Below are 23,413 nucleotides of genomic sequence, written 5' to 3' on the forward strand. Positions count from 1 at the left end.
CGAGGTACAAAAGGAAAAAGAAAAGATGAAAGTAAAACTCATGTACCCCTTTCTCCCAATCTTAATAGGTACAGGAGGTTTTTACAATCTCAGCATTAGGTTGCTGAGTCCGACGTTGCCGGAAAGAAAACCGAAAAAAAGACGAGCTACAGTACCATGCCTGTCTAGCTACTAGCTATTTGGAACAACCCGGCTTGTAGGCAAGTTACAATCTCCTCTTGGATGACATTGAAGAGCGCTCATGGACTGACTGTTTTAGCCTGAAAGATTCTCACATTGCGCTCCTTCCCTATAATTCAGCAGATTAGTACAAAGGCCGAGTCGAATGATTTTCGGTACTTCTCCCCGAAGGTGTCTCTTGTGTCTATCCACCAGTCTTGCAGCGATTTGCCTGATTCGGACGGTGTTTGGAAGGGGATGTTTACCCAGGTTTTCTGATCGAAACTTTGCCCCCATTTAAATGTGATTCCACTCTAAATATCAGTTTCGAAGTAATCCATCTCTACTTCTGACTTCTGTCATAGCAAGATTCCACTACTTTTCAGTTTCTCTGTGAATTCAAATGACCAATCCAGTTTCTAGCCCTTACGAATTGTCGCATCGACCTGCTGAATTCATAGCCTCCACCCTGCTGTAGTGCTGTGTTGGAACTTGGATTATTCCACCACCTATATGTATTAGCTGTATTAGAGACTATATACATGCTGTATATAGATTGTAAAGTTGATAATTTCCATATAGTTCAGGTATTTCCAAACATCAGTCGGCTGATGAACATCAATATCTAAATTCAATCTATATGAATTGTGACAAAATGAACAACTATGGTTTGATTACTTATACACATATATTGAGTTATATTTTTTTTCTTTGCAACTTGTAAGGATCAATTTTGATTTTGCATGTTATCAAAATTTTAAAACTTTTTATAACCATTTAAATGACATATAAAATATCAACAAGATATTTCTCAAGGGTTTAAAGGAATTTAGATGGCATGTAAAGTAACAAAGGGATATCCCTCAGGGGTTTAAATTGTTTCCCAAAAGGTTAGAGCATCTCTAAGAGATGTTTAAAATTAATCTCTAAAGCTAAATTTTAGGAATTGAATTAAAAAATATATCTTCAATAGGTTACCAAATACATTCCTAATATTTACACATGCCTAAAATTAGCTCACTTGTATCCTAAATTTGGGGCAAAAATATATGTTCCCGATTTAAGTTATTTATTTTTAGATTTCTATTGGAGGAGTGTGTAATTTTTTTATGCCCAATATTTTTTAGATGAACGCAATACAAATTTTTTAAAAGTAAAATATTAGCATTTTCTTAGAGATGCTCTTATGCTCTTTTATAGAGCCCCAATTTCGTGTTGTTTATTCATATAACCGTACCATAGCAGAAAATGACTGTGAGAGAGTGCTAGCACCCTCTTCCCTATCGCGTCGTTAGGCACTCTGGCCCGGGAGGCCACCTCCCCCGCCAGTGACCACCCCAGGCTCGACATCCACCCAAATGGCCTCCTAGCGGGACATAGTTGCCGCTGCGTCTACTAGCCCTAGAGGTGGAGCTCATGGGGACCCCGGCGAGTGGATCCGGGTAATGAGTCGCAATAGAAGGAAGGACCATTCATGGCTAGGACTAGACGGAAAACTCAAAACTCGTTAGCTCGCTTGGCTCGTGACCGGCTTGGTTTGGCTCGGCTCGACTTAGCTCGTTAGTATAACGAGTCGAGCCGAGCCAGCATTTTAGCTTGGTAGCGCTAACGAGCCAACTTGAGCTAACTCACGAGTCAAACGAGCTCAAAAAATGTCTCAAAGGAAAATAGACCCAATGGCCCAAATAGCCCAACAAGAAACTGAAACCCTAATCCCCAGTCTCCAATCCCCACCGAGAGAGACCGACTCCATCTCCAGTCCTACTCCACGCCGCCACCCACGTTGCCCTCCTCGTTCGTGAAATCGTGAATCGTGAATCCCTCCACGCTGCCGCCCCCGTCGCCCCCTCCCCGCCACGGTCGCCTCACCGCCGCCGCCGCCCCCCCATCGGCATCACCACTGTCACCCCATCGCCGCCGCCGCCGTCGCCCCTCACCGCCGCAGGCCGTCGTCCTCCTCCCCGACGCCGGCCTCTGTTGTCCACTCGTCCTCCTCACCGGTGTTGCCGTCATTGCCTCCCTCCCCGTTGTCATCACCTCTCTCTCCCCGCCGTCGTCACCCCACCGCCGCCAGCCCCGTCACCCCCCTCACCGGCGCAGTCCCCGTCGTCCCCCTCCCCACCAATTAATCTATTGCATACTTACTTCCATGTGCTATTGCTCACGAGCTAAACGAGCTGACTCGAGCTTTTAACGAGCCGACCCGAGTCAGCGTTTTAGCTCGTTACTTCTAACAAGCCAACTCGAGCCAGCGTGTTATCCTATCGAGTTATACCGAGCCGAGCCAACTCGTTATCCAGGCCTATTCATGGTGTCCGAACCACCCAACCACCAACGCTGGCCAATGAACAGCATTCAAGGCAAGGCTAACCCCGCATTGACTTCTGAGGCGCTGCTTTAGAGTAAGTTCAATAGTATAGCCAACTACTAGCTACAAGTCATCTATAATTAACTATGTCACACATGTCATACACACACTGTATCTTAAAGTTCGTGGTGCAGCTGGCTATAAATTTATAGTCCAGTACTCTTCTCTCTCCTCTCTCCTCTCTTATCTTCTTAAAATATGTTTATAGCTGGCTAGCTTACAGCGTGCTATTGTACACCTGCTCTTAACTATGAACAAATCGAACATCAGATAAATTATTCAATTCTTACTAAATTATATTATATTAATTAGTGTACAATGCAAAAATTAGATAATTAGTACGTATTGGACCCCCGGTAATTTTTGTTCTTAGTTCGCCACCGATCGGCTCTGCCCCACGCTTCGCTCGGAGCCAAGCCACGCCCCGGCAAGTCACCACCCTCACCTGTCGTCGACCAGCAGCCACCACCCTCCCGGCGCTAGCTCACTGCACCGCCGCCGACCGAGATGAAGCATTGCCGGCGACCCGACGCTGCATGCGACCGTCCAGCGTCCACCGTTGCTCCATCCCCTGGACGACGGGTATGCAAGACAGGGAACTCGATCCGCCTCTCGTCGCACGCGCTCCTTGCCTCCCATCCGCGACAACCGCCATCCATCCAATTTCCCCGGAGCTGATGGTGACGACGCTCGCTCAGTCGGGATTGCGCCGCGTTGAGGTGTGTGCTCCGCACGGCTTCCTGATCACCTTTGCAAAATCCAGACGATTGCTCCAGGGTGGTGCTCCAATTGCAGAGTGAAATTTTTATTGTAGAGTGAAATTTCAAATCTCCAATTGCATGTAGGAGCCTTGATGTAGGACCACAGGAAAAAAAAAAAGATAACACTCACAACATGGTTCAAAAGTCCTTTCTAATGCAACACAATGAATAAGAAATCAAGCAGATATTGGTAACGTGGTTTCCTCGTTAATTTTCGTCCGCCCTTTCTAGTTCTCCATGACCATGCTTTCGTTGAATGAATAATGTTTTGGATAAGAATCATAAGATATTGCACCCGTAAAGTTGAAGAATTTGCTGCGTGTTTTCTATACAGAAGAATAAAGAAAGAATCATATTCATTGATCAAGTGATTCTAAAAAGATCAGAAGTAAAACTGTGATCTTTTGGACAAGCATGAGACACTGTCCAATTTCATTCTAGTGCTATAAACTACATCCTCTCTGCATCTGTGCATAAGCGTACGCAGGTACACATTCTTTTCTCGTGGGGGTAAAAGATCAGTTTCATATATGGAAGCACAAATGGGTCAGGAGAGAGAAGAGAGCATCTTCTGAATATGAAGATGATCAGAAATGGCCAAGCCCATTTGGAGCATACTATTGATTTAGTTTGAGCGCAGCAGACCGGCACAGTCAGTGAAATCATTCCATTGGATTGTTGTTAGACTTCCTCAACCTGTAAACCAAAGTTACAAAATTGACTAACAGGTTTATAGCTCAAAGGCAATAGTGGATCATAGTTTTAAAAGCAAATAGCAGTATAGGATCTGCTGGTTTGATTGCTGAAAAATTAAAAAAAACTGCACGATCAATGTTCATCCAGGCTGGATCAACCGTGGATGTGATGCAGATAAATAATGGAAAAGTTGTTTTTACAAATAAGTTACAAGGTGTATACCTATGTGTAGAGTCAAACACAAATATGAATACCTATTCTAGGGCGGCGAGAAAATAACCTATTCTACAAAGGCGAAAAGTGTGAATTTCTTCCACTAAGAAAATGTTACCAATTGGAGTATAGGAGTAACTACTGATGGACATTGAGCAAAAGTTGAAGACATTGCTAGAGATATGCTTCACATAATTTATACAATATATATGCTTGACATTTGATTTAATACTGTTAAACAAACACTAATTAGCAGCCAGCAAAATCAAAGAGAGATCTGAAAGATTTAAACTATATTAAAATGTGAAGTCACTACTGCAAGTTTACGCAATACCTTAAAGGCAGCAAGTATTTTGAAGGCTATATTTGCAGGATGAAGTAGTTTATTATGAAGAACAGAATCAAACAGGAAGTTAAATGTATGACCTGTGGAAGATTCATTAACTCCATAACAGCCCTCTTTGGGGTTAGTTCATTGTCAATTATCCGTGCTACTGCTGTCAAGACTGGCATTTTTACATGGTACTTCTGAGCCAATGCGATGACAGCACCAGCAGTTGATACACCTTCAGCAACCTGTACAGAGAGATGATGAATATACTAAATTACTGCTGATGGGGGTGAAATTCATGGAAAAGTATCAATATCAGGAATGCTTCAGACCTGATTCATAGAATTCATGATTTTGTCTAGTTTTTCACCGGAACCAAGACGCAGTCCAACATTTCTATTCCGCGAAAGATTGACAAAACATGTAAGCATGATATCACCTGAGCCAGACAAACCAGCAAGGGTTGTTGGCTTTGCTCCCATCTTCAGATTGTTCGGGGGTAAAAATCAGTGAACTTCATAAATTGATCCTTTGTAGATCAAATTCAGAAGATAAAAATTACATACCTTTGTTGCTAACCATCGTATTTCCGAACAGCCTTGGGCAACAAGGGCCGCCATACAGTTATTTCCAAGGTGCATACCTTCTACTATACCTGCTGCTATTGCAAGAACATTCTTAAGTGCTCCCGCAATTTCTACACCTGTAACATCACTGAAGCATGACAAGTCACATTCAAATATCCTTTATCATGATTATATGCACACATAAATTCAATGTACAGCATTTTTACTAAACTAACTAATGACACGTCTTGCTTGTCTGAATTCCTAAATAATCTATATCTATATCTATACTCCTATAAAAAGGAGTAGTGGTGGCGGTGGGTGGTGAATCTGCCAGCCACCCTCACCAATTCTCTGATTTTTAAAAGAAAAAATGAGTGTAGGACCTACATGTCAATCACCTCCATTAACTCTCTATTTTTTTCGTTGGAAGAAAAAAAACTGTGCAATGACTAGGCTCACATGCCAATAACAAATATATGTAGCCATTAAGAGATGATACATGCAAAAATAATATTAATCACATGTTAATGATATTTTTTTAACAAAATCCGGTTGCAACGCATGGACAATATGCTAGATACAGAAGAAGAAATAGTTCCTTGTTCACACAAAAGGGTTCCCGGCTACATGATCAGTTTTCAACAGTTATATATGGCTAATGATTAGTAATATTTACTTTGATGTGCTTATTCTCAAATTCGGAGAGGCCAAAAGCTGCTGAACAGCAGCTGCCAACTTTTTGTCCTTGGATGCCACCACCATAGCTGAAATACAAAAGTTCAGTACCTATGAGGTTCCATGCTTCTTGATAAAAGTACAATAAGTGGGCATTTCTCACAATACTAAACACAAGCAAAACATAGACAATGAAATAATGCCCATTTAACATTGCATTGTAAACAAGCATGACGGATTATGACAAAGAGAATATTAAAGTTATGAAAAAAAGTGATCTTACTAAACCTGTTGGCAACTTGTTCATCAGTTCGACTGCAAAAGAAGGTCCTGACAGAACAATAAACGGTTGGCGAGGATTCCCCAGTGCTTGAGGGATGATTTGGGACATTGTCCGAAGGGTGTTAAGTTCTAGCCCTTTGCTAAGTGATACGAACGGCAACTTTGGATCAACATGAGTTGAAATACCCTGAAGAAAGGATGAACTGAACTGCCACAAAAAAATTCTCAAGAGTCACAAAAGTGAGGGAAACCTCATTGCAGTGAACAATGATCTGTAATGAGCCGTGAATACCTGAACTGGGACAGCATGGAAGCAGAAATCAGCTCCTGCTAAAGCATCACTAGCACTAGTTGTTGCAGTGATATTTTCGGGTAATCTGTGATCTGGTAAGTATTTGCTGAGGCAAATTGAGGAAGCTGTAAGTTAGATTCAGCCATAAATCTAATAATCCAAAGTCGAAATAATATACTCCCTCTATTTCAAATTACAAGACGTTTTGACTATATCTACATTCATGTACCGACTAATGTACTTTATTTTTATATATATGTCTAAATTAATTAATATTCTACAGATAATGTTAAAAAATCTTATATCGTGAAACCGAGGTAGTACATAAGATTATTTCTCAAATCAATCAAGAAATGTGGGGCAGTGAGTTAATGTTCACATGAATTTAGATAATGCTAGAAAGTCTTACGTAATGAAACAGAATTAGTATATGCCATAATTTCTCTAATCAATCAAGAAATGGGGGGCAATGAGAGATTGAGCTGTACCCACCAGTTGATATGGCGGTGGTTGATGGATCGGCAGACGAGGTCGTCCCGGAGCAGCATGGAGACCTCGAGGTCGGCCTTCTTGGCCGCCACCTGCGCTGCCATGGCCGTCCCGAACGACCCGCCTCCAAGAACCACCACCTTGCGCGTGGTCTCGAGCACGTCGCTCCGGTTGCGGCGGCGCCAGGACCGGGACCACCGGACGAGCTTCTCCCACGCTCTGCGCACCACACGGCGCCGCTCCTTCCCACCTCCACGGGCCGGCGCCGCCTCTCCGGCGGCGTCGGCCTTCTCCTCCTCCTCCGCTGCTGCCGACGGCGGCGACAGGGCGCTGGAGAATGCCGACGGGGGACGGTGGCGCGAGGGTGAGGGGAGGGCGACGGCGAGGTGGGGGCGCGGGGTGGGCGTGTGGGGGAGGAAGGAGGCGGAGGCCATCGGAGTCGGAGGAGACGAGGTTGTTTGCGCGGCTCGGGGAGATTTTGATATCTTATCCGTTCCCGCCTTTCCCAAGTTTACGGTGGCTTCGTTTTCATTTCATGGAGATTCGTGCCGGAGAGGGAGACAACAAAATCTATCAATTTTTTAGGCTGATAAGCTAAAATTTAAATTTTGAATCTTAAATTTAAAGCTGATTTTAGTTTTTTTCCAATTATTTTTTGACATTATGTTTTAGATCACAAAGAACATGTATAGAAAAATTTTATTTATAGATTATTTTTTACTTTTTAAATATATGGTTTGACCTTATCTCTGAAAAGTTGAACAATCACCCTTTACCTACCGCTCGCTGTCATAGCTTCTATGCTGGATATTTAGAGGTTACAAGCTCAATTAAAATGGTTTAAAATGTTGTGTTTTATAGAATAGAAACAAAATACTTTGGATTTTTACAGATCATTCATCTTATTCAAAAATTATATAATTATTAATTATTTTATTATGATTTAGTTTATAATCAAAGGAATTTAAGAATTACTTATAATTTTATATATTTGGATAAAAAAATTGAATAAGACACAATCAGAAGGGCGTCAAATAAATAAAATCTAGAGAGTCCAGGTCCACAATCTAGAAATATCCTAATCTAAAAACTCTCGAATCCGTAGCTGTAACAAATAGAGGATTAACTTCGTTCAACAATGCAATTTTAAAGTTATGTGAAAACCGTACAAATGTCCGCCGCTCAGCGCGATAAAGCATTTCCATTCCATGTAAAGCAGGTGATGGTTGTCCCAGGGTTTACAAATTCGTCCAAATTTCACCCAAACTCTCGGCCAAAATTCAGAGCTATGCCAAAATCATTTAATTAGTGTCAGTTTCAAACAAAAGTTACCAACTTGTGAATAAGGCCACTTCGGCTCTAGGAGATAAGTTAACTTACCCAGAAAAACATAGAAATAGATTAGTACATAATTAATTAATTAATTAAAAATATATAAAATAGAATAATATGGTTTTTTAAAACAACTTTACTATAAAATTTTTTTAAAAAAATACGAAAGCGAGAAACATAAGTTAACTTACGGGTGAAAACAAACGCGGCCTAAATCTACTGTCTCAATGGAGCTTGCATATCAACTAAAACAAGGTAGTAAACACTGTGCAGGTGCTGTTTTTTTTCTTGGCTGTGTAAAATCACAACAGTGGCCTGCAGAACAATAGAATGAATTTAGGGCAAAATGCAGATGCCACTCATCGCGTCAAATCAAATATCTTGCAGACCTCATTCGACAATGAAATTAAAATTAAAAACAAGTCGGGCAAACAGATCCTCAGCTCCTGACGATTTTGGATAAATAACAGCTGATCCAGAGCACAGTAAACATAAAGTTCAGAGGTTCGAATTGCTCATATCCCCTTGGCTCACAGCACAAAAATTTTCTTATCTCCTAGCAAGCCACAGAACAACGCAAAATTTAAAGGAAGGTACACAATGTCAATAACAAGTTCTTGATATCGGACGGCTATATCTAGTGAGACTTGACATAGTCCTGGACTATGTTGAGGCCCTCAGACTCTTCACCGAAGTCCTGGTAAATGAATAAAGAACAGGAAAAGATTACCAAGTGCCGACCATGGCAAAAAGATCTTTGAAGTTTATGTTGGGGAATCATTTAGTTAGCTACCTTGACAACAACACAAGAGCAGCCTACAACCTTCCTCGCCTTGCCCTCAGAATCAATCTTGCAAAGCTGCATAGCATTCATTGTGATATTGTTAAAATCAGCACGAACAAGAGTTGCATACAACTGTAAAAGGAATATGTGCAGAAAATAGAGGTGCAGAATGATATCAATGCCTAAATAAAGTCAAATTCAGCAGACAACAAAATTCGCACACTGTCCATTGTTAGCTGGTAAAACTGTAGCCATAACAAAATGCTAAATTGAAAATTCTTATCAGGCAACCTAGATATCACATTAAGGCCACGATCGTTTAGGGTGGGAGAGAGGGTTAGTTATTCGGCGCGAAAAACATAGTAATAAATCAGTACATAATTAATTAGTTATTAATTATAAAAAAATATAAAATAGATTAATATGATTTTTTAAAACAACTTTCCTATAGAAATTTTGCAAAAAATACAACATCCCGCAGTTTAGGAAGCGTGCGCGCGGAAAATGAGAGGGCTAAGATAACTTAGCCCCCGGCCGAATGCAGCCTAACAATGACAACGAGTAACAATTGTAACGGTACAGCTAAAAGAAAAGGTAATGTAACTCACCCCTGACCACTCGCCAAGAGTTTTAGCACTAGGCACAGTAACAAGGTGAACATTGTGCTCAGCACAGAGAGCTTTGACCAACTTGACATAATCAGGCTGGTCACAGTCCTCAGCAAGCACGCAAAGCTGAGCAGCATGCTTCTCAATGGCCTTGGCAGCCTCACGCAGCCCCTTCACAAGCCCATCATGAGCACTTGACTTCTTCATCACAAGCTGCAGAGCAGTCATCAGGTCCATCGGTTCTCCAAGAACCGGGGCAGGTGGGGCCTCAACGACGGCTTCTTCCCTGCATAGATGGTTAATAATCTTAGCAAACATCAAAGCTTGGTGTGAGAACACCGAAAATCCTGGGAGGACAGAACACGTGTAAAAACTCTAATTAGTAATTCAACATGTTCTACATGAGCTAATTGAGATCCGAGTGCTTTGACACTATTGAGCAAACATCAGCTAAAAATCACATTAATATGACATAATTTGAAGCACAAATGTAGAAAACACTAATATGTCGCACTAGGCTAGAACAAATCAGTTCACAGTTTACACAATAAAAGTAATTCCGGGGAGCAAAAATTAAGCATTCTTTCTATCTGCCGTTCTATCTGACAGAAACTACCCTGTATCGTGCAATTACAAATCAGAAATCTATTTGCAGAACTATACTACAAGCCTTCTCTCACCAAAATAAAGGTTCGCGATAGTTTTCTCATCGCCAACATCACAAACAAAGATCAAATTCGTCAGTTCTTGAAACAAGAAGTAACAACCACAACTCCTTTAGCAATTTCACAACAGACAGCATACGCAGTCAACAGAGCAAGCGCGTGATCACGCCACAAAGCTAAGACGACGACGATTCCTCAGACGCCATCAGAAGCTAAGCAATCAACCAACGGAAGAAACCAGACAACCAAATTTTCGGCGCGGGCAAACTTACGCCATATCTCCTGGCGCTCGAAGACAAAGACCGGGCTGCGGACTGCGACGACGCGCGGGATCTGCACAACGAAGAGAAATGCACAATTAGCAGCGATTACGGAGGCAGAGGCGACGAAGAGGAAGGGCAGCGGCGCCACCTCGGGGGAGAGCGGCGGCGGCGGAGGTGGTAGGGTTTTCGCGAGGAGGCGGATGGGGGAGGACGCGGGGTGGGAGAACGGGGGTGTTTATATGGCTCTTATGGGTGGGCCTAGATGGGCCTCAGACTCCCTCTGTTGGGCTTTTCTGTAGGGCTTTTGTGAATGCACGAAAACCTAGGAATGCTCGGCCCAGTTCGTCGTTCTAAGCAAGGACGATAATTTTACCCATGGGTATGGGTACTCGTGGGTATCTGACCCGACGGCTATGGGTATGGGCGTAATTTTTTACCCGTGGGTATATCCGCCTGCTACCGGACTACCTAATGTGTCGCGATTGGGTTTTAATTTTTACCCGCGGGTAAAATGCGCCCGACCTAATATTTTTCTCCAACTTTATATAAAAACCATATATATTTTATTGTGATACTACGGTTGGTTAGTAGTTCACTATTTTTAAGTATGATACTATGATTTTGATATCATTGTTCTTTTTATTTATAATTTTGAGTTCATGGTTTCTTTTACTTTCTTTTATGTATATTGGATAAGATATTAATGATATGTTTTATTTTAAAATACCCACCGGTACCCGAGCGCCCACCGGTATGGGTATGGGTACAATATGTTGCCCGCTAAGCAATTTGGGTACGGGTCGGGTATTTATGGGTGGGTATCGGGTCAGGCATGTTCTTGCTCCGCCCGTACCCGGCCCGTACTCATTGCCATCCCTAGTTCCAATGGGACTGTCTTTTTTTACTTGGGCCTCCTTTGACACGAAGGAATTATGATTTTTTTTATTTTAAAATATTTGCAGAAATATTTCCATTTGGAAAAAATTCAAATATAACCTCCTCACCCTCCTAGAGGGCACGATGTATAAAACACCCTCTGGAAGGACGCGATTGCTGATGTGGCAGACGACGAGGCGGTCGCAAGCAACAGTCGTTGACGAGGTGATGTTCTTTTTGCATTCGGGCACCTTGGCGCCCATGCAAATGGCAAAAGGGGGGTGAATGTAAAAAAGCCATGCTCGCCCCGGGGCCAGGAGCTGGTCTTTTTGCAAGCGACCCCCTTGCCGTCCTCGGGAAGGGCTTTTTATATGCCAGCCCTACAAAAGGCCGAGAGCCACTCCCTAAGCGTCATTTCCACCCTCCTCACTTCATAGAAGCAGGGTTTAGGGAGGCCTATGTTGTGACGAAGCCCTACTGGAATTTTGTGGCCAACTCCAGTAAGTATTCGAAATCATTTGATATGTGAAATAAATATCGTTTTGTAGTTAAAATATGATAATATATTTATTATGCAACGTGTTTTCCATAGAAATTTAATTTGTAGTTAAATATTGATAGTAAATTAGGATTTAGCTTAGTACAAAATCTAGTTAAGTTTTAGTTAGGATTACAATTTGCAGTTAATTTGTTACATGATATATTACGATTAAGATTACAACATCTCTACTCGTTAGCAAAGTTATGTTACAATGCAATAGTACATAGTATAATTGACACGTTGGTTATGATTAATAAATATGGGCTCTAATTACTCCCTCCAATTTTTTTTTGTTTGGCGCTGTTGACTTTTTGATATATATTTGACCATTCGTCTTATTCAAAAAAAATTTATATAATTATTGACTTTTTTATTATGATTTGATATATTACTAAAGTAACTTTAAGTATGGTTTATAATTTTGTATATTTGGACAAAATTTTTAAATAAGACGAAGGGTCAAACATAAATCAAAAGTCAACTACGTAAAAAAAACCGGAGGGAGTATTAGTTAAAATACACCAATGCGGTATTAGTTGTGGTGTACATTCATAACTCGTAGTGCCCTATGGTGTATGTTAAAAATATAGTCTATTCCCGTTGTAGGTATGACAAATAGAGTGCAGTTTCGGCTATATCATGGTTATGTATGGTCCATACGGGGTAGATGGTTCAACCATCGGTTTGGTTCGGTTTTTTGCACTATGGTGTGGATGTTGTCGCTGTTGCAGAATCCTGGGGCTACTGCCCCAACTCTTTGCCTACCGTGCCTCGAATCCCACATTAAGGACAGATGATGATGGCTGCGTGTGAAGAAGTTACAATTCCAAGGAAAACGCGCCCGCTATTGTGGCAAAGTGGGTCCAGTCTTTGACAGGCGGGCCCCTTCTACCGAACCATACCTCATTACCTGAAGGGGCCCAAAGGCCAACCAGGGTTGACCACCTTCTGGCCTGGCCCAGGGGCTACTATCAGTGAAACGGGACCCAGGGTCTTCCATTCCTTGGGAGAAGCCACACTGTGGCCCACAATGTGCTAACGTCAAAAGTTGACTACTGACGTGTCATACACGAAGACTTGGAAGTCACTTCTTAGAACGCAACAGTGTAGGACCTAAATTCTTAGAGAAACTAGGCGTGCCAGTCAGCTTGATCTTGTAATGACGAGATATTAAAAAGACAAAAAATGTTAAACCTAAAGATAAAGACTCAATCAGCCAGATAACTGATATCGCTTCAAGACCCTAGCCAATACGTTAAAGTAATCGACTTTACATGAGTTTCATGATATAATGTAAATACCTTATTGGCTGAATTATGAGTAGGATAACCACTAACTAGTTCAAACAACTAATCTCTCTTGAAAGATCAGACTCAACCGAGATAGTTTCAAGATTAATCAGCCGATTGGACCAATTTAGTACTTATCGCACATGCAATCAGCAGATGATAGAGTGCGATGTGAATTAAACATAGCAAAACTGGGTTACTAGACTAATCATCAGCATAAAGCAATAGTAAATAACTACATGCATGCTAATGTTAAACCTAGAAGATCGAACTAAACCAAGATAGTTTAGATTTAAACATAATTAAGCATGAAGTCAGCATAATATTGCAACATATTGATACTTAACTATCAAACCAGTGTAATCTATCACCTCGTATGTTAAACTTAGTAGATCAAATGAGCTTCTATAGGCAAATCAGACCAGATTGACATAGATCGGGCCAAACTGAGACAATATGCATTCTAGCACGATATAACTATAGAATAGATGACAATTTATAAGCCTAGGAAGTAAGCCGATAGATTACTTGAGATAATACTGGCTAGAACTCCACTGATAAGACCATGTGAACACTCAATCTAATCTACAAACATGAATCTGAGTAACTAGATTGATTGGACTAAACCGAGGCAGAATCAAGCAAGCAAAACACATATCAATAGATTCAATAGGGCACTCATATAATCTTGATCGACAACCTATCACTACTTCAAATCGATAAACAGATCAAAATATCAATAAGCCTCAGATAAATATCGAATAAACTAGATAGAAGATCAAACACGTGGCCGCTCCCCAGGACATCAGGACTTCCCTCACACAACCAACACAAGTCTTTTGTGTGTACTTTGTGCTCACTCATGCGCACCCGGAAATAACTTCCCGGTCGGTCATCCCAAGATTGCTCTAGGTCAAGCACGGTTAACCTTAGGGTTCTCTTGAGATAAGCTTCTGGAAAAGAAGTTGCAACTTGTTGGTATAAGTATTCTATCAAATCCTATTAAGCCTTAGGCTGGGATGTTACATACACCCACCCTCAAAGGACCCGACGTCCCCATCGGTCCAACATACCCATACTTAGGCAAACAACTAGGAGCGTTCCCCTCTTGGCCACGTCCATGTGTCCAGGTCCGGCCCATGTGCCATGTCGTGTCCCTAGAGGGCCCACATGCCATGCGCAACATGCCCGCATATCTGCGCCTACACGCGCTCGTGAAACCGCGAGGGTCGGCTCTGATACCAACTTGTCACACCTAGAAATTCCTTGCATGAATTTCTAAACTTTATTGTATATTAAAATCTTCGTCTAGGACCAACCAGGGTACACCAATAAACAGTTGATTACATCACCATTATTCTTAAAAACAACAATAAGTGATAATTAAAGTCTAATGACATGCAGCAAAAAGTAAAACAAAGGGCTTCTGGCTCCAGCGTGGCTTGGCTCCAATCCACAGGCATCACCTCGACGGCAGACAAGAAGCATCAAACCTTAGAATCGCCTCCATCTGAACAGTATTCTACCTCTGAAGAGGGAAATACGCAAGGCTGAGTACAACCACGTTCTCAACAAGCAACATGGAAAGGGAGTAATAAATGAGTGCAAGAATACACAAGGATAGGCTAGGGTTAGTTGCGCAAAAGCAGTGGTTGAGTAAAACATAGATTTAAAATAGAAAGGCAGTATTTAGATAAATGAATAAAGCATTTAAATAAAGTTTCTCCACACTGTTCAACGTTACACCACGTTGCAACAGGCCCAACCCACTAATCAACGTTACACCACGTTGCAGTAGTCCCAGGTGAAAGTCAGTTTATCAAAGTTATATTAAGGGTTCAACTAATCATAGTAAATCTAGGAGTTCGCCCGTGACCGTGGGCACAACTATTCGAATAGATTATACTCTGATAAGAGGTGTACTATTGTACCCACAAGATACAGCTCCACTGCACTTGAACGCGCGCCGACATGCCACCATGGCACACCGGATAGGACCCGTCACATAACCCTCCCTATTTAATCGCACTGCACTTCAGGTTTCACCCCCTCCTTTACACCAAGTCGGGTAGTCCCCTCTTGTGCCTTGGTGAATCCGGAAGCAGCAGAGGCAATCGTTACACCACGATTGCCCATCTATACTCTATCACGTCCACCCTTGCCTTGGTACGTTAAATAGTTCAAAGCCATGCTTCAAATCCCACCTTACCCATTTTGACATGTGGTTAGCACTAAATCACTTACAGGGCATCTCGTGAACCGGTCCTTAATTATCATTGGTGCGACTCAAAACCATGCACCCACAATCCACCATTATCAGTATTTTAGTTGGAATTAACCCTGATGGGTAATGAATCATTAAACTAAATTAGCCTACATGTGGTTAAAGTTTCCCATGTGCTACTTGTCCTAAGCAGGGCTAAATATGGCCTAGACCTAATACTACTTCAGTTACCCCAGGTGCAACAAGAATAAAGAATGGATAAATAACGGCATAATACAATAGGTTGAATCCAAAAAATAACATAAAATAAAATACAGAAAATACTATAAGTAATGCATGTTTGAATTAAATAAGCAGAAATTTTACAATAAATATGATCAATATGGTCAAAAGGAGTGCCACTTGCCTTGCTCAGCTTCAGGAGGGATCTCCGTGACAATCTCGAAGTAAACGGGCGCTTCGGCGGGCTCTGAATCTAAGAGACAAAGCATAAAAATAAATAAATAGGCACAAACTCTACTGAAACAACAAAAGAAAATATTTTTAATGGATTCTTGGCATTTTTCTGGATTTAATAAAATTTGAATGGACCTAAACGGAGACTAGATGAATTAGTTATGAATTTTAGAAGTTTTTTGGGTTTTTAAATTAAACAGGAAAAACCTTAAATGGATTTATTGCACAATAAAGGGGCTCGCTGACGTCAGCCAGAGGGGAGGCCGGCACCAACAGGTGGACCCTACCTGTCGTTGAGAGGGGAAGGCCGGGAGAGACTGACAGGTGGGACCCGAGGGGAGAGAGCGGGAGGAGGGGTTCGGGCGGCTGACGAGCGGGTCCGGGGAGGAGAGAGAGGGAGAGGCTGGTGGGTGGGGCCCGCCGGCCAGTGAGGGGGAGCTGGGGAGGAGGGGAGCGACTGCCGACGGTGGTCCGGTGGTGGCGGCAACCGGCGACGATGGCGCACGAGCGCGTTTAGGCGCGGGCATCGGCGGCTTGATGACGGTGTCGCGAAGGCGATGACGACAACGACAGTGGGGAGCGGCGGCAACGGTGGGTGATGCACACGGTCGGCGACGGCGTGTGGCTTGGCGGCGACCGGCCTGAGAGAAAAAAGGAGGGCGAAGGAGGAGGGAGGCGCTCACCAGAGTCGAGGAGGCGGCGGTGACGTCGGCGAGGTCTGGCGATGACGTTTGGTGGCGAACGGCGAACTCGGGCACAAGGTTTGGTGGCGGTGTTCGGCGGCGATAGGAAAAACGGCGACCGAGGGCGGCGGCGAGGATGTTATAGTGGGAGAGGGGCCGCCAGTGATAGGAAAGGGGCGGGGAAAAAAAGGAAAGCGGGGATTCGGGTCGGAATCGGTGCGAAAGGCGGGGAAGGCAGCGGTGAGCAGGCGGCCGGGTCGGTCGTGGGGAGGAGGCGGTCTGATGGGTGGGGCCCACCCGTCAGTGGGCGCGGGAGCGGAGGGAGATCGGGCGGACTGGCACGGCGCGACGGGCGAACTGGGCCGGTCGACCCAGTTGAGGAGGAGGTGCACGCGGGAAAGAGGAGGGGAGGGGCTAGGCCGTGGCTACGGCTGGGCTGGCCCGGGGAGAGGGAAGAGAGGAGGAGAAAGAAAGGGAATTTGGGCTATGGCCCAAATATGAGAAAAAAGACAAAGGAGGAAAAAGAGAAAAAAAGAGAGAGCCTCAACTTGCCAATTTTTAATTTAATTTTTTGGGGCAAATTTTATAATTTGAATTTCAACTTTAAATCCAGTTAATGTTTTAGCGAACTTCGATTTATTTAAATTAATTATTTAGAGGGGTATTGTCTTGAGCTTTAATTAGGCCAATTATTACTTAACAATTTCTTTGTTGGGTTAGGCTTGGGATAGAAACTTAGGGTGCGACAGAAATATAGCGTCGAGACCTACAAGATTTATATCTTCAAGGTGCTCCAGCAGGTGCACCCCACGCACCCACATGCACTTAAGATGTGGTGGCTTATGCAGTTGCCTGCATGGTTACATCTGCCTCCTAGAGGAAGGGCAATGCAACACGTCCACAACAGATAGCTGCTAATGTCTCACCGTGCTCCAAGACGGTGGACAAGACCACCCCAATAGGATAGGGTTCACTTAGATAGGTGTCAGCTGCTCCTCTAGCCTACCTATCCCGGGTCCCTGCTCTAGTGCACCAAGATACCATGTGCTAGTAAAAAGGTGGTAGTTTCAGGTGTTATTTTCCCTCCTGATAGGGAAGAGATAGAACTAGACTGCCTTTTCCAAAGTAAAGTAGCTGCCATTATTGGCTCCCCTTGGGCTATAAAAGGGAAGCCGACACCATGCAAAGGGGAGGACATTGTGGGCTACAGCAGGACCTGGATGACCAATACGACGATGCCATAAGGTGGAGGAGACGGCCTAAAAACATCGAGCGACCACCCAAGGAGGGCCACGGACTATTGCACCGATGAATCACAACTTGGTTCGTATGCCCTTAATGGAGAAACCGAACTTAGTAGATTCAGTACAATAACAGTTATCGAATTGATCAAGCGACCACCCAAGAAGGGTCACAAACTATTGCGCTGATGAATCACGACACTGGGTGCCCTTAATGGAGAAACCAAACTTAGTAGATTCAATACAATAACAGTTGTCACAAGTAAATTGTTGAACCAAAAGCAAATTTCGAACCAAGGAATTTAGTCGTGCTTATAGGAACAAAGGAAGTGCCATGGCTTATGACATGGATTGTGTGACTATTACCAAATAAAAGTATGAGAATTGGGCAAACAAGTAATGAGTATACCATCAATGTTGAACATGTGGGAGGTAGTGTCGGTGTTAGGACCTAATTATTGGGGCTCTACATGGTCATCTGGTTCAAGGGCAACGACTAACTCAGCTTGATCACAAGCCAGCTGGAATTGGCCCTATGGAGCAGCAACCAGCAGAGAGGTTTATGGGCTAGCAAAGATAGTGTGGGTTTGAGGATATGACCCAAGGATCCTGACGCTAGAACCACGGCCTGGCTGGTGGGCATGCTAATGAGAAGGGCAGGGCAACTAGTTGGTTGCCGCTGGTGTTTTGTTGCTACTTGTGACCATCATTATGCTCATTCTTCTTCTTGTGGTCACTGCAGGTGTTTCCCTTGTAGTTAACATCACCAAAGATGCAGGAGCTAGAGACGCAAGAGGAGGGGGCGCTAGTAGCGACCAGGGTGGTTGTATTTGCACCTTCTGCTCATTGGTGAGGCAAAGCTACATGAAGATGAGGGCATCATGAGCAAAGACGATGGAGGGGCGACATCGGGCTCTTGCAATGTTGTTGGCCATGTTGGAGAAGTGTGGATCAATGCCTTGGAGGAGGTTGAGGACAAGTTGTGACTCGTAGATGGGTGGCCAATGTTGTATAGTGCATCGACAGTCGCCTTCATGTGTTACCAGAAATCACCAATGGAGAGATTGCCCTAAATAATGGAGTGAAACTCGTGATTCAAGAAAATCACATGTGGTTCTATGCTGGATTGAAAGAGAGTGTAGAGGGTGATCCATCGTGGCGGGAGGTCTGGTCTGTGTCCACTGCAAGGTCTAAAGCGTTGTCGACGATGGAGGCAAACAACCAGCTGCAGGTGCAATAGTCAGTTTGCTCCCAAGTTGGGTTTGCAGCTTTGATAGGGGTGGTGTTGAGGTGGTCTAGGAGGTTGAACTTGCCGCACATCGATCAAAAGAAGACCTTCCACTCATTTAAGTTAGGATTGTGTAACTGCAAAGTTGATTGGAACATGCAATTTGACAACAACCGTCACACATAAGGATTGACAATCACTGGGGCAATAACATCGGAGATGGATGGAGTAGTAGTAGAGTCAGAGGTGGCAGAGGTCGCTGAAATCATCACATGAGGGCACAATGACTAGAGAAGTAGCGACACAGACAAGAGAAGTCGACGGTGGCGCAATGCTAGGAGGGGAGATGGCTACGACGTGGTTGAGTCCACAATGCAAGGAGGAGAGGAGAGGGAGACATAGAAAAAGGAAACCCACGAGTCTAATACCATGCAGGAAGGATTAAGGGGGTGACCATGGATTAATATAGTCAAGACAAGTACAAGATCCTCAATTAGAGGAGTATAACTACCGGAGAGTAAACTCCTTGAGCGGGAAGCCGCGAGGCCCTCCTTTGGGCAAGGGCCAGGGGTGTGGGTGAGAGCGTGAGGATCGAGAGGGGAATGAGAGAGAGAGAAACCGGGGTCAGACCCCTCGAGAGCGATGCTGACACACTCGATATACAGGTTCAGGCCACTGAAAAGCGTAACACCCTTCTCCTGTGTGTTGTTTGGGGCGCAAGCAATTACAGATGGCTTGGCTAGCAGTAAAGCTTACTGGGCGCCAATTGGTTGTCTACTAGAGAAGCTCCCCTCTTTTCCTGGGAAAAGAGGAAAAGAGGGGAGCTTCTCTAGTAGGCAACCAATAGGCGCCCAGTAAGCTTTACTGCTAGCCAAGCCATCTGTAATTGCTTGCGCCCCAAACAACCACACACAGAAGTAGGGTATTACGCTTCTTAACGGCCCGAACCTTTCTTCAAAGGTGCCTAGGGGGTTGTGGCTCATGACGACGTGAGCCTTGAGAGCTCATCGACGAGCGTCTTCTCCCGTCTAGGCACGTGTCGAAGTTCTAACCATCAAATGGCGCTCCATGCGCCGAACTTCTCGGATTTAGGCTTCCATTTGGGGTTCAGAGCATTGGTACTCCTTCGGTGCCTGGTCAACAACTAGCTGTGTGTCACCTAACATGAGGAGGTGACAGATACCCATTCTAGCCACGGCCTTGAATCCTACGAGGAGCCCTTCGTATTCAGTCATGATATTAGTTGCTTGAAAGTCTAGGCGAACCATGTACTTGAGGACATCGTCGGTTAGCGAGGAAAGGCAACCCCTGAGCCAGCGCCCTGCAGGGTAAGGGAGCCGTCGAAGTGCATAGTCTAGTGCATGGTCTGAGGACCACACTCTAGGCTATCTTCGGCCTCGGTAGGTAGGAGCCCGAGGGAGGGGTCGTGATCGGCCAAGGGAGTCCACTCTGATAGGAAGTCGTTGAGGGCTTGGCTCTTGATGGCGTGGCGTGGTTCGAAATGAAGGTCAAACTCTAATAGCTTGATGACCCATTTGGCGACTCGCTCGGTCCCCTCTCGGTTGCGCAAGATTTGCCCAAGGGGGCAGGACACCCTCATAACCTGGTGCGCTTGGAAGTAGTGGTGCAGCTTCTTCAAAGCCACTAGAACTGTGCATAGCATTTTTTCGGCTACTTGGTCCCATCTGGCAGCGACAAGAGAGAGAATGATCCTACGAAGATGGTGCGCCAGTTCAGTCTTGAGGGAGGGGCAAAAAGCCCTCTCATTAATGATCGACAGAACGGGACTGATAGGGATGCCTCCTGCCAGTGGCAGTTGCATGCGTGCAGGGTCCTGCCACACACCCTGTCTGCCGTCACATGTCATTGCAGATGACTTATTGCGTCTCAAGCATGCTGCATTCAATGCGGTGCCCTGCAAGGGACAGTGCCATTGAATGTGGTGACAGGGCGTCGAGCGCACCTGCAGCGTCGCTTTCCTCACCGCGTGCCCCTTTTGTGAACAGGTCGATGGGGCGGGGCTTGGGCGGCCCAACCCTGAGCGCGGGAAGTAGAGATGGCAACAAGAAATTCACTATCGGGGTTCACCACCGCGTCCCCGTCCCCGTCAATGACGACGGGGTTATATTTCAACCCATCCACGTTCCCCGCGGGGAAAAAATTCCCCATGGTTTCCCCAGCCCCGTACCGCGCTAATGAGACGCGAGCGCATGCACCGTGAGCCCGTGATCGCAAGCAGCAGCGTGTGCAGGTGACAGAGGGGTCGGCGTGCGTCGGCATCGGCGGTGGTGGCACGGGCGGAGGGGTGGCACGCCAGAGGCCGGGACGGAGTGGCATCGCGTCGGCCGAGCGGTGGGCGGAGAGGCGCCGCACCGGGGGGTGGAGGGGCATCGCGTCGGCCGAGCGGTGGGCGGAGATGCGCCGCACCGGTGGGCTGAGGGGCGGCGAACCGGGGGATGGCGGCGCCACCGGAAGTAGCAGCCGCTGGAAGGAGGCCCTCCATGCTTCCACCGGTGGATAGGGGATATTGTTTGCTAGGATTTTGCACTTTTGCTTTATATACGATAGTTAGTGGGCCGAAATTTTTTGGCCAAAACATTTATAAAGTCTATATTGGGTCCTAGTAAATAAACGGGTCACCGCGGGAAACGGGGACGGGGAGTGGTGCACCGTCCCCGTCGCCGCCATCCCCGATGGGAATGAGTTGTATACCATTTGATTCCCCATGGTGGTTAGATATTAACCATCCCCGTCCTCTAATGGGGGAATTCACCGTGGGGAATCGGGGATCGGGTCCCTATTGACATCTCTAGAGGGAAGGTTCCTGCCTCTCTGGCCTTGGGCCCAACCTCCCGGGGTGCTGGTGTGGCCCATGTAGAGGCCCATGAGACTCATACTTGTGTATTTACCCCACCCTCCTAGGGTTTGGAATGAATCAATCAATCACTAATTCAACATGGTATCAAGCTAGGGTTTCTCTCTCCCTCCCCTCCTCCCTCCTACTCCTCTGGCCGGCGCTGCCGCCGCCGGCGACCATGGCCGACCGCTGGCAACTACCTCCCCTTTTCTCCCTCTCCTTCCCTCCCGTTCCCCTCCTCTGTGCTTGCCCCCAACACTGGCTTAGGCATGCCGCCGGATTTCTTCCCCGCTCCACCTCCGCAGCCGGATGGTCCGGACTCAGGGGACGAACAGTCCGGCCCAGCCCCTCTGTTCGGCAAAGAGGTCCAGCCGGACGGTCTGACTCCCCCGACCGGACAGTCCAACCCCAGCCGTGCCGATGGGACTGCTATAGCAGATGCTGCCCTGGCTAATGCCCTCCTCGCGGCGAAGACCTAGGCTCTAGCGGCTCAGGAATGGGTCCACGCCGCTGCTCTCGCCTAGGAGTATGAGCGCACTACGGCGGAGGCTCTTGCTCGCCGGTAGGCCTGGGCGTTCGGTCTTCGGTTCGGTCTCGGTCTCCAGAGAAAATTCGGTCTTCTAGAACTCGGGCCCGATCAGTCTTGAAAAAAATGCAAGACCGAGAAATTCGGTCTCGGTCTTTTCGGTCTCGGTCCTGACCGAAGTGCCCGAAATTTCAGTGAAGTTAAAAAATCACAGGAGGCGGAGGGGAGGCGACTTTCGGCAGGAGGAGGCGAAGGGGAGGCGGCGGCCGGCGGGAGGAGGTGGCGGAGGGGAAGTGGCGGGCGGGAACATGGGAGGAGGCGACCTGTGGGAGGAGGCAGGAGGAGGCGACCGATGGGAGGAGGCGGTGGTGAGGCGGGTGGGAGAAGGCGGCGAAGGGGAGGCGGCGGCCGGCGGGAAGAGGTGGGGAGGCGGGCGGGAGGAGGCGGCAGAGTTTGGTCTGTCGGGTATTTCGGTTACCCAAGCCCTGTACCCGAAGACCGAACCAAATTTTTCGGTCTTTCACCCCTTCCACCCGAGACCAGGACCAAATTTCTCGGTCTCATTCTTTTCGGTCTCGATCTCGGTCTATTCGGTTCGATCTCTCGCTCTCGGTCTTTTTGTGCCCAGACCTACCCGTCGGGTTGCTGAGATGAAGCACTACCTGCTCCTCTCCACCGATCCGCAGCCTGTCGTCCCCTTCACCGACACCGCTGCCTCCTCTTCCTGCCTGCCTTTGTCCAATGGTCCCGGACTCACCACGTGTGATCCGATGGTTGCCTGGCTCCACCTTCAGAGTTCAGGCCGTCGGGGTCCAGAACATCCAAGCCCTAGTCCCCGTCGTCCTCGACTCCTCGTCCACCTCCTACGGACGCTGGCAGGAGCAGGTCCTCCTCGCCCTCCGCCACTACGCCCTCGACGACCACATTCTCGCCGATACTCAAGCGCGGGACGGGATCTGGCTGCACTTCAAAAACATTGTCGTGTCCTAGATCTTTGGGACCATC

General features: G+C 45.9%; 2 protein-coding genes across 2 annotated transcripts; both read right to left on the bottom strand.

Moving 5' to 3' along the window:
• Positions 1–3,627: 3,627 nt before the first annotated feature.
• LOC102719781 (glycerol-3-phosphate dehydrogenase [NAD(+)], chloroplastic) lies at positions 3,628–7,312 on the bottom strand. The gene is made up of 8 exons (XM_015839520.2): positions 6,839–7,312; positions 6,347–6,452; positions 6,061–6,262; positions 5,774–5,861; positions 5,095–5,242; positions 4,861–5,010; positions 4,624–4,773; positions 3,628–3,984 (listed from the first exon to the last, which is right to left on the bottom strand). Exons 1-8 carry the CDS (start codon positions 7,267–7,269, stop codon positions 3,970–3,972), a joined length of 1,290 nt encoding a protein of 429 aa, XP_015695006.2. The 5' UTR covers positions 7,270–7,312; the 3' UTR covers positions 3,628–3,969.
• Positions 7,313–8,590: 1,278 nt separating this feature from the next.
• LOC102706954 (40S ribosomal protein S12-like) lies at positions 8,591–10,712 on the bottom strand. Its single transcript, XM_015839296.1, has 5 exons — positions 10,636–10,712; positions 10,497–10,557; positions 9,560–9,845; positions 8,961–9,026; positions 8,591–8,864 (listed from the first exon to the last, which is right to left on the bottom strand). Exons 2-5 carry the CDS (start codon positions 10,499–10,501, stop codon positions 8,805–8,807), a joined length of 417 nt encoding a protein of 138 aa, XP_015694782.1. The 5' UTR covers positions 10,502–10,557; positions 10,636–10,712; the 3' UTR covers positions 8,591–8,804.
• Positions 10,713–23,413: the final 12,701 nt, after the last annotated feature.

The sequence above is a fragment of the Oryza brachyantha genome, chromosome 7 (assembly GCF_000231095.2).
Source record: "Oryza brachyantha chromosome 7, ObraRS2, whole genome shotgun sequence".
Lineage (NCBI taxonomy): Eukaryota > Viridiplantae > Streptophyta > Magnoliopsida > Poales > Poaceae > Oryza > Oryza brachyantha.